The 14,611-nt window shown below is 42.7% G+C and overlaps 1 protein-coding gene across 1 annotated transcript in view; it reads left to right on the forward strand.

The window, feature by feature from the left end:
- Positions 1-1,999, forward strand: part of grik2 (glutamate receptor, ionotropic, kainate 2) — a 537,576-nt gene extending 535,577 nt beyond the window's left edge. Inside the window, exon 16 of the mRNA XM_055163917.1 lies at positions 1,832-1,999. Coding sequence (XP_055019892.1) covers positions 1,832-1,999 — 168 coding nt within the window. The remainder of the gene's footprint in view (positions 1-1,831) is intronic.
- The last annotated feature ends 12,612 nt before the right edge of the window (positions 2,000-14,611 follow it).

The following is a 14,611-nucleotide window of genomic DNA, read 5'->3' on the forward strand; positions in this document are numbered from 1 at the left end:
TTCTCTCTCTCCTCTCTCTTCTCTCTACCCTACTCCCTCTTTCTATCTTTCTTTATCTCTCTCTCTCTCTTCTCTACCCTACTCTCTCCCTCTACTCTCTCTTTATCTCTCCTCTCTCTCTCTACTCCTACTCTTCTTCTCTCTCTTCACCTCTCTCTCTCTCTCTACCCTACTCCCTCTTTCTCTCTCTTCATCTCTCCTCTCTCTCTCTCTACCCTACTCCCTCTTTCTTCTCTCTCTCTCTATCCTCTCTCTCTCTCTCACTCCTCTCTCTCTCTACCCTACTCCCTCTTTCTCTCTCTTCACCTCTCCTCTCTCTCTCTACCCTACTCTCTCTTTCACTCTCTCTTCACTCTCTCCCTCTCTCTCTCTACCCTACTCCCTCTTTCTCTCTCTTCACCTCTTCTCTCTCTCTCCCCACCCTACTCTCTCTTTCACTCTCTCTTCACCTCTCCTCTCTCTCTCTACCCTACTCTCTCTTTCACTCTCTCTTCACCTCTCCTCTCTCTCTCTACCCTACTCCCTCTTTCTCTCTCTCCACCTCTCCTCTCTTCTCTCTACCCTACTCCCTCTTTCATTATCTCTTCATCTCTCCTCTCTCTCTAACCCTACTCTCTTTCTTTTCTCTCTACCCTACTTTCTCTTCCTATCGCTCTCCTCTCTCTCTCCTCTCTCTCTACTACCTCTACTCTCTCTCTTCATCTCTCTCTCTCTCTCTCTCCTCTCTCTTCTCTCTACCCTACTCTCTCTCTCTTCTCTCTCTCTCTCTACTCCCTCTCTCTCTCTCCCTCTCTCTCTCTACCCTACTCTCTCTCTTTCTCTCTCTTCACCTCTCTCTCTCTCTCTCTACCCTACTCCCTCTTTCTCTCTCTTCACTCTCTCTCTCTCTCTACTCTACTCTCTCCTCTCTCTCTTCTCTCTCTTCACCTCTCCTCTCTCTCTCTACCCTCTCCTCTCTTCTCTCTCTCTCTCACTCTCTCCTCTCTCTCTACTCTCTCCTCTCTCTCTCTTCTCTCTCTTCTACCTCTCTCCTCTCTCTCTCTCTACTCTCTACTCTCTCTTTCTCTCTCTTCACCTCTCCTCTCTCTCTCTACCCTACTCTCTCCTCTCTTTCTCTCTCTTCTCTCTTCTCCTCTCTTTCCTACTCTCTCTCTCTCTCTTCCACCCTCTCCTCTCTCTCTACCCTACTCCCTCTTTCTCTCTCTTCACCTCTCCTCTCCTCTCTCTACCCTACTCCCTCTTTCTCTCTCTTCACCTCTCCTCTCTCTCTCTCTACCACCCTCTCCTCTCTTTCTCTCTCTTCACTCTCTCTCCCCTATTCCCTCTTTCTCTCTCTTCTCTCTCTCTCTCTCTCTCTACCCTACTCCCTCTTTCTCTCTCTTCACCTCTCCTCTCTCTCTCTACCCTACTCCCTCTTTCATTATCTCTTTATCTCTCCTCTCTCTCTCAACCCTACTCTCTCTTTCTTTCTCTCTCTACCCTACTTTCTCTTCCTATCGCTCTTTATCTCTCCTCTCTCTACCCTACTCCCTCTTTCACTCTCTTCGCCTCTCCTCTTTTTCTCTCTACCCTACTCTCTCTTTCTATCTCTCTTTATCTCTCCTCCCTCTTTCTCTCTCTCTCTCTCTCTCTCTTTCTCTCTCTCTTCATCTTTCGTCTACCCCCTGTCTCCCCATCTCTCTCTCTCTTTCCTCTCTTTCCCTCTCCATTTTGTTTTCTTTCTCCTACCACCCTCCCCACCCTCTATCTCTCGCATCCTTTTTCTCTCTCTCTTCACCTCTCCTCTCCCTCTTTCCTCTCTTTCCTCTCTTTCCCCTCTCTCTCCACACAGCGTTCCTTCTGCAGCGCGATGGTGGACGAGCTGCGCGTGTCCCTCAAGTGCCAGCGCCGCCTCAAACACAACAAAGCGCAGCCCCCCGTCCTGGTCAAAACCGAAGAAGTCATCAACATGCACACGTTTAACGACCGCAGACTGCCCGGCAAAGAGACCATGGCCTAAAACGGTCGGTCCACGGTCCACGGTCCACGGTCCGCCGTCCCGCACCGGCCTTTTCCATCCGCCGGGCCGGGAAACGAACGGGAACGCTCGCCGGACACTGGGACTTCACGGAAAACTGTTTCTCGGACAATTCTGGACTCGCGTTGTTCTTGGGAGTGGGTGGGGGGGTAAAGTTACACTGTATGTCTTTAAATTAGTTAGGGGTTCGACACTGTTTCCTGTGGAAGCATACATACCTGGGTGTACAATTTTCCAAGAGTTACCTCATTACTCAGTGCCAGGACTTTGAAAACCCAGGAGTTGCTGAAAGAAAAGCTCATTTAAAAATATAACTATATGAAAGTGGACCTATACCGTTATAGCGCCCCCCGCTGGTCTGCCGCCGCCGCGCACTCCAGCTCTAATACACGGGGCAGCGATGAGTAGATTTTTAAAAAAAAGGATAGTTTATTTTCAAAAGTTGTGAATAGAAACCCGGGCTTTTAAAGTAATTCCGAGTCTAAAAAGGCCGGGGGACAGCGGACGGCCTTGGCGCGCGCCCCAAATGTACAGCGATGACAGCGGCATTGCATAGCTCCATTCTATTATTGATCCATGTTGAAAAGGATATACTCTCGACCATCCATCAGGCAATAAGTGAAGTCATTTATTTGTGTTTTAGGTACTAACACGCAGGATCTGAAAGACGCTATGGTTCAAAAAGCAAAAGTTAGGCTACGTTCAGACTGCAGGGCTTTTTTGGTGAAATCTGATTTTTTTTTGCAAGGTCGATCATGTTTCAGATTAAATGCGGCTTGTACGTGATCTCCAGTGTGAACTTTAAACACCCCAAAAGAATCCGTGTATCATTCGTTCATTTGTTTTTCAATATAAAACCAAAAATAAGAAAACTACAAAACAACAGTTTTCTTCATTATTTGTCTCCAAAACCAAAATGAAAAAACTGACAATGATTTGTTTTTTTTCAGTTTTCGATTTTGTGTTTAAATGAAGAATGGAAAAAACATCCGTTTCCCGTTTTTTTCCCGTGTGATGCCGGACTTTTGCACTACATGCACCTGACTGAACCAGGACTGATCCAGGTCCGGGACCAGACCGGGGACCAGACCGGGATTGTTTGGACCATTCGTCCTCCGCGCATTTGATTTTTCCCGGGGAAAGTTCTTTTCAGGCCAAGGCTCCTAACACCACTCCCCGCTCCAGCTCGTCTGAGCCCGGCCTGAACCGGACCTGCTCCCGCTGGTTGGAATAGTTCGTTTGGACCTGCTGTCTCTGGTTTCGACCCGTGTTTGCGTTTACACGAGAGGAACCGCACTAAAATTTGGTATTTCGTGTGGATTCAAGTGAACCGAGAGCACCTCTTTTTTGATGTTTCGGTCCATTTGATTTGGTGCGGGTCCGAGTCCGATTGACACTTTCACACCAACAAAAACAAAACAAACTAATAGTTTTTGGTTCCGATGGACCATTTGGTGCGAACCAACTACTGTCAGTGTGAAAGCACCCTGAGACCGGGACCAGACCGAGACTAGACAGGGACCAGACGGGGACTGGAGTAGGCTCAGAGCCCACGTCAGGGCCAGAACTCGAAGCTGGGGCTCAGACCCTGTGGAGGCTCGGAGTCAAAGCTCGGAGTCCACTGTGATCCCGGTCTGGTCCCGGACCTGGATCAGTCCTGGTTCAGTCCGTACCCGGTGCAAAAGTTCGGCATCGCAGTCACGGAAGTCACGTAAACGGGAAATGGCCGTTATCCATTTTTCCATTCTTTATTTAAACACAAAATCGAAAACTGAAAAAAACGAATCGTTATCTGTTTTTTCAGTTTGGTTTTGGAGACAAATAATGAAGAAATTTTTTTTTCGTTTTCTTATTTTTGGTTTTATATTGAATATAAATGATACACGGATTCAAAAGTGTCCCACGAGAGCATTTATGAAAGTGGCCTAAACACTTTATGAGCTGGTTTCACTTCGTGGAAACCGTCTGACCTCGCGGCATTAGGATTCGTTCGCTCATTCGACGGTAGGCAGGTACTTTTTTTTCAAACACAACAGGACTCCAGGCACTTCACAGAAGTAAAAAAAGTAAAAAAATTGCACGAGAAAAAAATATAGTAAAAGGCCTTTATTTAAATCACCAAAGCCAACATGTTTCGACCTTAACTGGTCTTCATCAGGCCTAAATTAAAATTTTTGTTAATTTTAAGAATGCCTGGAGTCCTGTTGTGTTTGAGTTTTGATCGTTTTTCCAAGAGCGCCCTCTACCTGCTCCCACTGATTGGAACACCTGCAGCAAACAGTCACACTTTTGTTCTTTCGATACTTTAAAAAAATGTTACCAATTGCTGCTGTTTGGTCGTGACGTATGTAATGCGTCAAATCCCGTAGGAAGAAGGACAATAACATCTTTCCCCTCGATAAAATTCAACAAATGTTTTCTTCAGTCCAATGAGGTTCATTTGGTCTATCTATAATTCCGATTTAAGTTATTAGGTTCTTTTTTCAGACCAAGAGTTTTCAAACTTGTCAAACTCGCCGCGTCTGTCTGTGTCCGTTTTGTGGAACAGCACAACAGTAAACAAAGCGTCGAGATGGATGTAGACGAAGACAGACATTCTGTGTTGGCAACGATTCCCGAGATCGAGGATTTAATGCTGGAACAAAGAGAAGGTTTATGTTATTAGGTTCTTTTTTTCAGACCAAGAGTTTGTTTTCATACCTGACAGGTTCGACTGCTCACTTCCTCAGAGTCACGTGATGTTGCGGAGGAAGTCGGACTGCAGGTGGCACTGTTGTCCTGCCTCCACCGGTAGGAAGACGGCGCCAAAACCTGTTTTAAGTCAGCTGAGCGACACGACACAGGAACATCACGAGACTCTGAGGTAGAGAGCTAGTGAGCATTCGAAACTGTCAGGTATGAAAACAAACTCTTGGTCTGAACAAAGAACCTAATAACATAAACATTCTCTTCCTCGATCTCGGGAATCATCGCCAACACAGAATGTCTGTCTTCGTCTACATCCATCTCGACTCTTTGTTTACTGTTGTGCTGTTCCACAAAAGGGAACCCAGACAGACGCGACGAGTTTGACGTCATGACTTCACTGATTGGTCGATACGCGGTCTACAACTTCCGAGGTTCTTGCGAAGCATCTAGTGTATTCCGATTCCTGACCTAGTTGCTGAAGAGAAATGAAACTGAACGGAGGCACTAGGTGGCTACTAAACGCTGGGCTTGTCTCCCAAAATACGGTCCAGTTCTTCGTAAAATGGACAGGTTACACATCCACGGCCACTTCGTTTGTTTGAGTCTTTGGCCTCGTCGTATTTGGCTCGGAGGCTCTTCATTTTTCGTCAGCATTGGAGCCAGGACCGTCTGTAGCCGCGCTCAGACATTTCTTTGGCATCAATTCGAAAGCCGCCCGGTTCCGATAAGACCCCTCCGATTTGTCCTGAATAGAGCGATACCAACAAATATTAATAAACTTGTTAACCTCGCTTTCCCTCCATCGAAGAGACTCTGAACCTGGCGTGTAGGTGGGATGAATGTGACCTGACCGTTCAGACTGAAGATCAGATATGTATCGGGTTTAGGAGCACGTATCCAAGTGTCCTGGGTCACATTTTAAAAAAAAAAAATTGAGTCTGTGTCTTCAAACTGTCATTAAAAGATCAGTTACAGGTCGCATAGGGTCGAAAAAATCGGATTTCACTTCACTCTGCAGTCTAAACGTCGCCTAAAACACCATTTATTGCAAGATATTTCAATTATTAAACAAATTTCTCCAACGGGATTTTGCATATGGACTACAAAACAAGACAGAGGACGATCAGGATGAAATTTCGCAGCAATCACAAACTATTTATTCAAAAAATATTTATTCTTTTTGTTAAATTATGGACTTATTTATATCAAAAGCAGGATTTTCACGCAGTAAATACACTTAAACACTATAACGTTTGAATAAGTCACGTTTTGATTTCAGTCCATCTGTGTTCATTTTGTATCCCTGTGGCAAAATTTTTATTTTCACGTTCATTTTCTCGGCTTCACATTTTACGTGTGCAAATGCAATTTATATGAAAAATGTGTTTTTGTACGAAGACAAATCGAAAAATTTTGTAATAATTTTTATCAAATACCTACACGAAGACAGACATCCTCCACGGAGCAAGGAGCGCACCACTTGTGTTTCTCCTCTAGGGGGAGACACAAGGCATTCTGGGATAGCGGCAGTGACAGCGGAGAGAGTAATAAGACTATTTTTATCATGTAAAGGAAACCTATTTAAAGAAAGATATTTTTACTTCACGTGGGAGAGTTTAGGACCCCGGTTAGAGCTTCTATTAAAAGCTATTGTATAAAGCGAGAGGAGGAGCGCTGGAGTCTGGACCGTCCACGCCCCGGTGACGCAGGTAGAACGTAGAAACCGAGCAATCGTGTGTAAATGGTTTTCAAATGGACAAAAAGATGTATTTAAAACCATAAAAAATAAAGAACACTTAACTAATTTTGAACTTGTTGTGAAAACAAAATGGAAGTGCACACAGTTTACCCTTTGAAGTTGATGCACAAGTTTAAAGAAAATAAAAAATGTATTCACAACGACTGTCTTGGCTTTTTAATTCTCAAATAATGATGGGAAACAAATCGTGCGTAATGTGTTTTAAGGTTTTTCTAATGTTGGATCAGTAATTGCCTGGGATCCAGAATACACACTTCTCTATACTAATGGGTTCGGTCAAGTGGTAACGGAGGGAAACAGGGGCAGATTTTTGACATTCAAATGTCTCTTATTCAGAAACTAGAGGAACTATTGAAATAAGTAAAGTATCAGAATGTAGGAAAGAGTTACACTCCAACAGGGTCAAGTTAAACCTGTGAGATTCTTTCAAGTTGTTGACAAAAAAATTAAAAACTCATGTTGGTAACGGAGGAATGAAATATGCAGCACTTTTTGGGGCAATAAACTTCACATATCCTTAACAAACTGGTTTGAATATTTGCTTCATATAGTTTTCTACCATATGGTACAAGATTAGGTTGAAAAACCTCTTACTTTTTGACTAATGAGATTTTTTATGAAGAAAGGTCATGGTAACGGAGGGAAAAGTAACGGAGGGAAAATTGTGAACAAGTAGAAGGTGCAGGATTTTACATCATTTGTCGCTTTTTTCTTCTGAATACTTTAATATTACTTCAAAATGAAAGGAAACTATTTCTATAAAATATGTCAGTCCTTCCAAGCAAATTTTTATCATTTCAAATAAATTTTTTTAAAATTTCTTAAATCATGTACCTTCATCAACAGTTCAAAGATGGAATAACACAAGATATGATGAAATACATCCATTTATTTACATGATTTTTGGGTCTTTGAAATTTGGGAAATAATTTTTGTTCCATGTTTCATACATGGTCTGTTTAAAACATATGGAACTTTAGAACCAAAAATGGTACAGGAAAAAGGTCAACAGTTTCATAAACTAGAGTACATATGTATCTGTTCAATACATTTTTATATCAGATGAATTAACTTGAAGTTTTGGCCTTGGTGTTTACTTCTACTTGACTGGGCCCAAATACTTTAAGGTGAACTGTGTAACTTTTTGGTTGAGGGTCCGTCATCTGCTTGTTTCTATGGATGTGTTATTGCTTTGTGGAATGTTCCACAGTGTGACATTAAGCAGCTCTGTCTTACATGTACTGCTCAAGCGGGGTCGCCTCTCCGCAGATCTGATCTGTAATGTGGTCTGGTTTGGTCTCCATGAAGATAGAAAGGTTTAAGGCGACGTTTACTCATAGTCGGGTGTGTTGAGAAACAAATATTTCCATCTCTCGGTTTTCCAAAATAACATCGTTCACACAGCATCATTTTCAAAAAAGTTTTCGTTTACGTCAACCCGCATAAATTCGCCATTGAGCGTCGTCATAACTACATCAAACCTCTGGGCGGCGCCTGGATTAGATTCAAACCTGTAACATTTATTTCATTACAGCTGTATTACTCAAAAATACCTTGACAAACATGCATTACTGAACAGGCTCGCCAAGCCGTGTACCATTCGTTCATTCATTTTTCAATATAAAACCAAAAATAAGAAAACAAAAAACAACAGTTTTCTTCAATATTTGTCTCCAAAACCAAAATGAAAAAACAGATAATTATAAATTTTTTCAGTTTTTGATTTTGCGTTTAAATGAAGAATGGAAAAAAACGGATAACGGCCGTTTACGTGACTTCTGTGACTGTGATGCCAAACTGAACCAGAACTGATCCAGGTAAGGGACCAGACCGGGACCAGACCGAGACTGAGACCGGGACTGAGACCGACACCAGGCCAGGACCAAACCAGAGGCTCAGAGCCCACGGCAGGGCCAGAGCTCGAAGCTGAGGCTCGAACCCTGCGGAGGATCGAAGTCAAAGCTTGGAGTCCGCTCTGGTCTGGGTCTGGTCCCGATCCTGGATCAGTCCTGGTTCAGTCCATATGCGGTGCAAAAGTCCAGCATTGCAGTCACGGAAGTCACGTAAACGGGAAATGGTCGTTGTCCGTTTTTTTCCATTATTCATCTAAACACAAAATCAAAAACTGAAAAAACTAATCATTATCCGCTTTTTTCATTTTGGTTTTGTGTGCAAATGCAAACACATGAAAAGTGTTTCATCAGAAGAAACACGACTGATGCTCTGATGCTCCTTCATTATCATCATCATCAGAGCGACTTATGCACTTTTACACGCAAACCATAGTTTTCCAGACTCCCCACTCTAGCCTGAATTTTAAGATAGATTTGTTTTCAGTGGTGAATTTGCCATTTGTGTGTAAAAGATGTGTTCAAACTAAGGGAAATGTCTCAGTTTTTAAAAATACTCATGTACGTGTAAATGGGGACTAACTGTGAAACATTCCAGACAAAACAGTAACATCTCCATGGACAAAAGTATTTGACGGAGCCTCCACCAGAAAAAAGTTACACACTGCACCTTTTACTCAAATGTGAGTCTGGGCACAGGTGAATCTCCCTGTTTTCAGATGGGTGTGATTGACAGGTGGATTAGCCAATCAGGGACGAGCGTGGTTTGTCTGTATCAGAAAAAAAAAAAAAGAATTAAAAAACACTGGATTTCTGCAGAATCAATAAGCAAAGCACCAAACACTGTTCAACTGAGGTGAGAGAAATTAGAATTTATTTGGAAATTCAAAGGTGACCAATGCGCTTGTTTGTTTCACATGCGTCACAGAAATAAACAAATCTGACTGGACGATCACGTTTGGCCGAGCTTGAGATGCAACGAAGAGAATGGTGACCAGACTGATAAATCTGTAGAGAGACACGCTGGATCTGACAGGCAACAATTCTAAAGCAAAATCAAATTTGATCAAGAAATATGATGGAAACAAAGAGGGAACGTTCTGATTATCGCAGCTTAAACTGGTTTTGAAGTTTCCTCAGGGTACGACACAATTACAGATACATTCAAAGACAAAGTGACTTCAATTGACATTTCATTAAATCACCTAAGAAGCTTTTAAAACCACAAACAAATGTAATTAAAAACTCACAGTCACACATACAAATTTTACCTGAAATTGAGTTCAAATTGAAGCTGTACGACGTTTCTAGTGGAGGAGTTCTGCTTGTTTCCACGGAGGTTTTGTTGCTTTAACTGAGATGTCCCACAGTATCACATTAAACTTAACCATCGTAATTCAACTCCACACATTTTTATAGTTAAAAAATTACCTTAAATATCATGAATCCAACTGTGAGTGAGGTTACTTCTCCACAGATCTGACCTGGATACTTGGTGTTATTTATATACAGTGTTGGGGAGTAACAGATTACATGTACCGCCGTTACGTAATCAGAGTACAAATTATGAGTAACTGTATTCAGTTACAGTTACTGTTTCAATGAGTGGTAATTGGATTACAGTTACTTTGCTGAAATAAGTGGATTACAAGGCGGTATTTTCCTGTTTTCACATTTTGTGCTACATCCCATTTATTTATTTTTTTATTTCGGTAATTCCACTCATTGCCTGAAGCCCAAACAGAACGCGCGCAATAAGAGCGATGTAAACGTCATGTTAAAGTTGGCGATGTCAGTCACACAGTGGAAGCAGCAGTGCATTGGTAAAAACGCATTTGTGTCTTGGAAATTCTTCTCCGATGTGAGATATATAAAAAAAAAAAAACAAATACAAAATCGCCTACAACTTAAATGTGAAACAGGAGCTACTGGCACTGGTGAAAACAACCTGCATAGACTCATAATATCTGCACTACTGTCCTATAATGACCTGCCACATGAGGGACACACACACACAAACACACACACACACACACACAAACACACAAACACACACAAACACACACAAACACACACCTTCATCATCGTCATCAACCTGAGAACCCGCGGACCACATCTCCTTCCGTAGTTACAGCGTGGACACCGACGTCTCGTGCGCCGCGTGTGGACGTGTTTTCTCGTGTAAACCTCACTTCCTCCTGTGCGCCTCTAAACCAGAACTAACACCAGGACTAAACCAGGACTAATCCAGGACTAAACCAGGACTAACCCAGGACTAAACCAGGACTAAAGCAGGACTAAACCAGGTTTAAACAACATGACACCTAACAGTAGGTTGACATAATTTAAGGTGATCTCATATAATTTCTCTATCAATAATATTTTTTAATATTAAGGAAAGGCTGATCTTGTTTCTGTCTTTTAACAGACAAAACCTCTTATATTAAGATCTCATGGTCTTTGTTTCTCTACAGCAAACAGTTGCTTATTCATGGAGACTTGGGCTCAGACAATTTGAAGAGAACAAACAAGAATTGGATGTGGTTGCTACATTCATGTCATTTAAAAAAAACATGACAATATCAAGTAATCCAAAGTAATCAGATTACGTTACTCACTTTAAGTAATTTAATGGATTACGTTACAAATTACATTTTGGGGTGTGTAATCTGTAATCTGTAGGGGATTACATTTTAAAAGTAACCTTCCCAACACTGTTTATATACAACATGATACATACCATATCGTGGAACAATCTCAGCAAAGGAACAACATCTCCATGGAGAGAAGCAGGTGATGAACCCTTTAGCAGAAAAGTGACGTTGAGTGTGTTTACATCAGTATCCCGGTCATGATGTTTTGTTTTTTTTGAGTATCCCGGTTTTGTCATGGTGCATGTAAACGCAGTATCCCGGTTTCAGTGTCCCGAATAAGCCAGTATTCCCAGTTATAAGAAACAGGGATACTGTAACTGGTATATTCTGATAGTAACCGGAATACTGTGGCATGTAAACGCAGTATCCCGGGTATTGCAACATAAAGTTGAGTGCGTATGTGTCCAAAAAAAAACACTTTTAAGTCTATTTATATTGGCTACCTTTGTGATGAATAAAGTGACCAACATAAATAAAGTGAACGTACATAAATTAAGTGACCGTACATGAGTGAAATGACACGTTCAGTCTGCACTCGTATGTATGTATGCACATGTATAATCTCTGAAAAGTCAAAAATGAACCTTCTTCAACATGATATACGCACAGAACAGACTCACCATCATCAGCACCTCCTCACAAAAAGAATTATTAATCATATTCCACTGAGTCGTGTCCTTTAGTCCGACAGAAGTTGAACCGCCTCAGCGCACAAGGAAAGATAGTTATAGTTTATGCAAATGAGCCATGTGGTTTTAAGTTTCGTTTCGGTAAAATGTAAACAAATGTGCGCAAAGCTGAATTATATTATCAAACGGGCTGATGTGGATCTATAGTGGTTATGGTTTATATGTTGTAAAGTTGAGTTAGAGAAAAATTTAATTAATAATTTGCTGCAGCGTAGAATTACAACAACAACAACAAACTACTACTACAACAACTACTACTACAACTACTACTACAACAACTACTTACTACTACTACAACTACTACTACTACACTACTACTACACTACTACTACTACTACTACAACTACTACTACTACTACAACTACTACTACTACTACTACTACAACTACTACTACTACTACTACTACTACACTACAACACTACTACTACTACTACTACACTACACTACTACTACTACTACTACTACTACTACTACTACTACTACAAACTACTACTACTACTACTACAACTACTACTACTACTAACTACTACTACACTACTACTAACAACACTACTACTACTACAACTACTACAACTACTACTACTACTACTACAACTACTACACTACTACTACTACTACTACTACTACTACTACTACTACTACACTACTACTACTACTACTACTACTACTACAACTACTACTACTACTACAACTACTACTACAACTACTACACTACTACTACTACAACTACTACTAACTACTAACTACACTACTACTACTACTACTACTACTACTACTACTACTACAACACTACTACTACTACTACTACTACTACTACTACTACTACAACTACTAACTACTAACTACTACTACTACTACTACTACTACTACTACTACAACTACTACTACAACTACAACAACAACTACTACTACTACTACTACTACTACTACAACAACTACAACTACTACAACTACTACTACTACTACAAACAACTACTACTACAACACTACTACTACTACACTACTACTACTACACTACACTACTACTACTACACACTACTACTACAACTAACACTACTACTACTACTACTACACTACTACTACTACTACAACAACTACAACTACTCAACTACTGTGCAAGTACACGCACTCACTCATGTATGGTCACTTTATTTATTTTGGCTCCCGTTGTGATGAAAAAAATCGAAAAAGTGTTTGTCTTTTGGACGCATGCTCACTCAACTTTATATTTCAGTATTTAGGATACTGTGTTTACATCGCACAGTATCCCATCAGTATTGGAATATCCCAGCTACATTATCCCGGTTTCTCATAACCGGGATACAGCCTTATTCTGGATACTGAAACCCGGGTACTGTGTATAAATGTTTTTAAAACTTAATCCTCGTCCTTTTGAGCACCAGGTCCCAAATATGTCCATGTAGCGTATTTTCCGGTCTATTAGACGCACTCTTCAGCCTCTAACCCCATCAAAAAATGACTGCGCGCCACAATCCAAAACACCCTATACACGAATCCACTCGGGTGTCCCAGTACGACTTCAGTAAACTACAAAGCCGCACCACCCACAGAACACACAAACACACACGGAGCAGACAGCGACCACACAGAGAAACACACCCACAGCCACACTCATCACTCCACACCGACGAGGAACGGAACGGAAGAAGAACGAACTGAAAAGCGAGTGCAATGTGCCACTTCTAGACACGACTGAACAACTGAGTCACTGCGAACACGCCGACAATCCAGCGATCCCAGACAGCACCTCCCTACACGCCCAACTGAACAAAGCCCAGAGTCACCGTGAACGAACAAACAAACAAAACCACTCACCCATCACACTGTTGGGTTTCGTTTAAAGTCCATCCATCCATTTTCTTCCGCTTATCCGGGGCCGGGTCGCTGGGGCAGCAGTCTAAGCAGGGACTCCCAGACTTCCTTCACCCCAGACACGTCCTCCAGCTCCTCCGGGGGAACCCCGAGGCGTTCCCAGGCCAGCCGAGAGACATAGTCCCTCCAGCGTGTCCTGGGTCTTCCCCGGGGCCTCCTCCCGGTGGGACATGCCCGGAACACCTCCCGAGGGAGGCGCCCAGGAGGCATCCGGAACAGATGCCCGAGCCTCAACTGCTCCTCTCAACGTGGAGGAGCAGCGGCTCTACTCCGAGCTTCTCCCGTGTGACTGAGCTCCTCACCCTATCTCTAAGGGAGCGCCCAGACACCCTGCGGAGGAAACTCATTTCGAGCGCTTGTATCCGCGATCTTGTCCTTTCGGTCACTACCCAGAGCTCATGACCAGAGGTGAGAGTAGGAACAAAGACTGACGGTAAATCGAGAGCTTCGCCTTTTGGCTCAGCTCCTCTTCACCACAACGGTCCGATACAGCGACCGCATCACTGCCGAAGCTGCACCGATCCGCCTGTCAATCTCCCGTTCCGTCCTTCCCTCACTCGAGAACAAGACCCCGAGATACTTGAACTTCTCCACTTGAGGCAGGGACTCTCCTCCCACCCGGAGAGGGCAAGACACCTTTTTCCGGTTGAGATCCATGGCCTCGGACTTAGAAGAGCTGATCCTCATCCCAGCAGCTTCACACTCGGCTGCAAACCGCCCCAGTGCACACTGCAGGTCCTGGTTCAATGAAGCCAACAGGACAACATCATCTGCAAACAGCAGAGATGAAATCCTGTGGTCCCCAAACCGGACCCCCTCCGGCCCCTGACTGCGCCTACAAATTCTGTCCATAAAAACATTGAACAAAACCGGTGACAAAGGGCAGCCCTGGCGGAGTCCAACATGCACCGGGAACAGGTCTGACTTACTGCCGGCAATGAACACAGCTCCTGCTCCTGCTTGTCGTTTAAAGTCCGGTGTGGTTTATTTGTGAAAAAGTTTGAAGATAGACCATTTAATGACAGTGCGCCTTATAATCCAGAGCCCAGAAAATACGGTA

The sequence above is a fragment of the Boleophthalmus pectinirostris genome, unplaced genomic scaffold, assembly GCF_026225935.1.
Source record: "Boleophthalmus pectinirostris isolate CB_2022bp ecotype Guang Dong unplaced genomic scaffold, ASM2622593v1 HiC_scaffold_6, whole genome shotgun sequence".
Taxonomy (NCBI): Eukaryota; Metazoa; Chordata; class Actinopteri; order Gobiiformes; family Gobiidae; genus Boleophthalmus; species Boleophthalmus pectinirostris.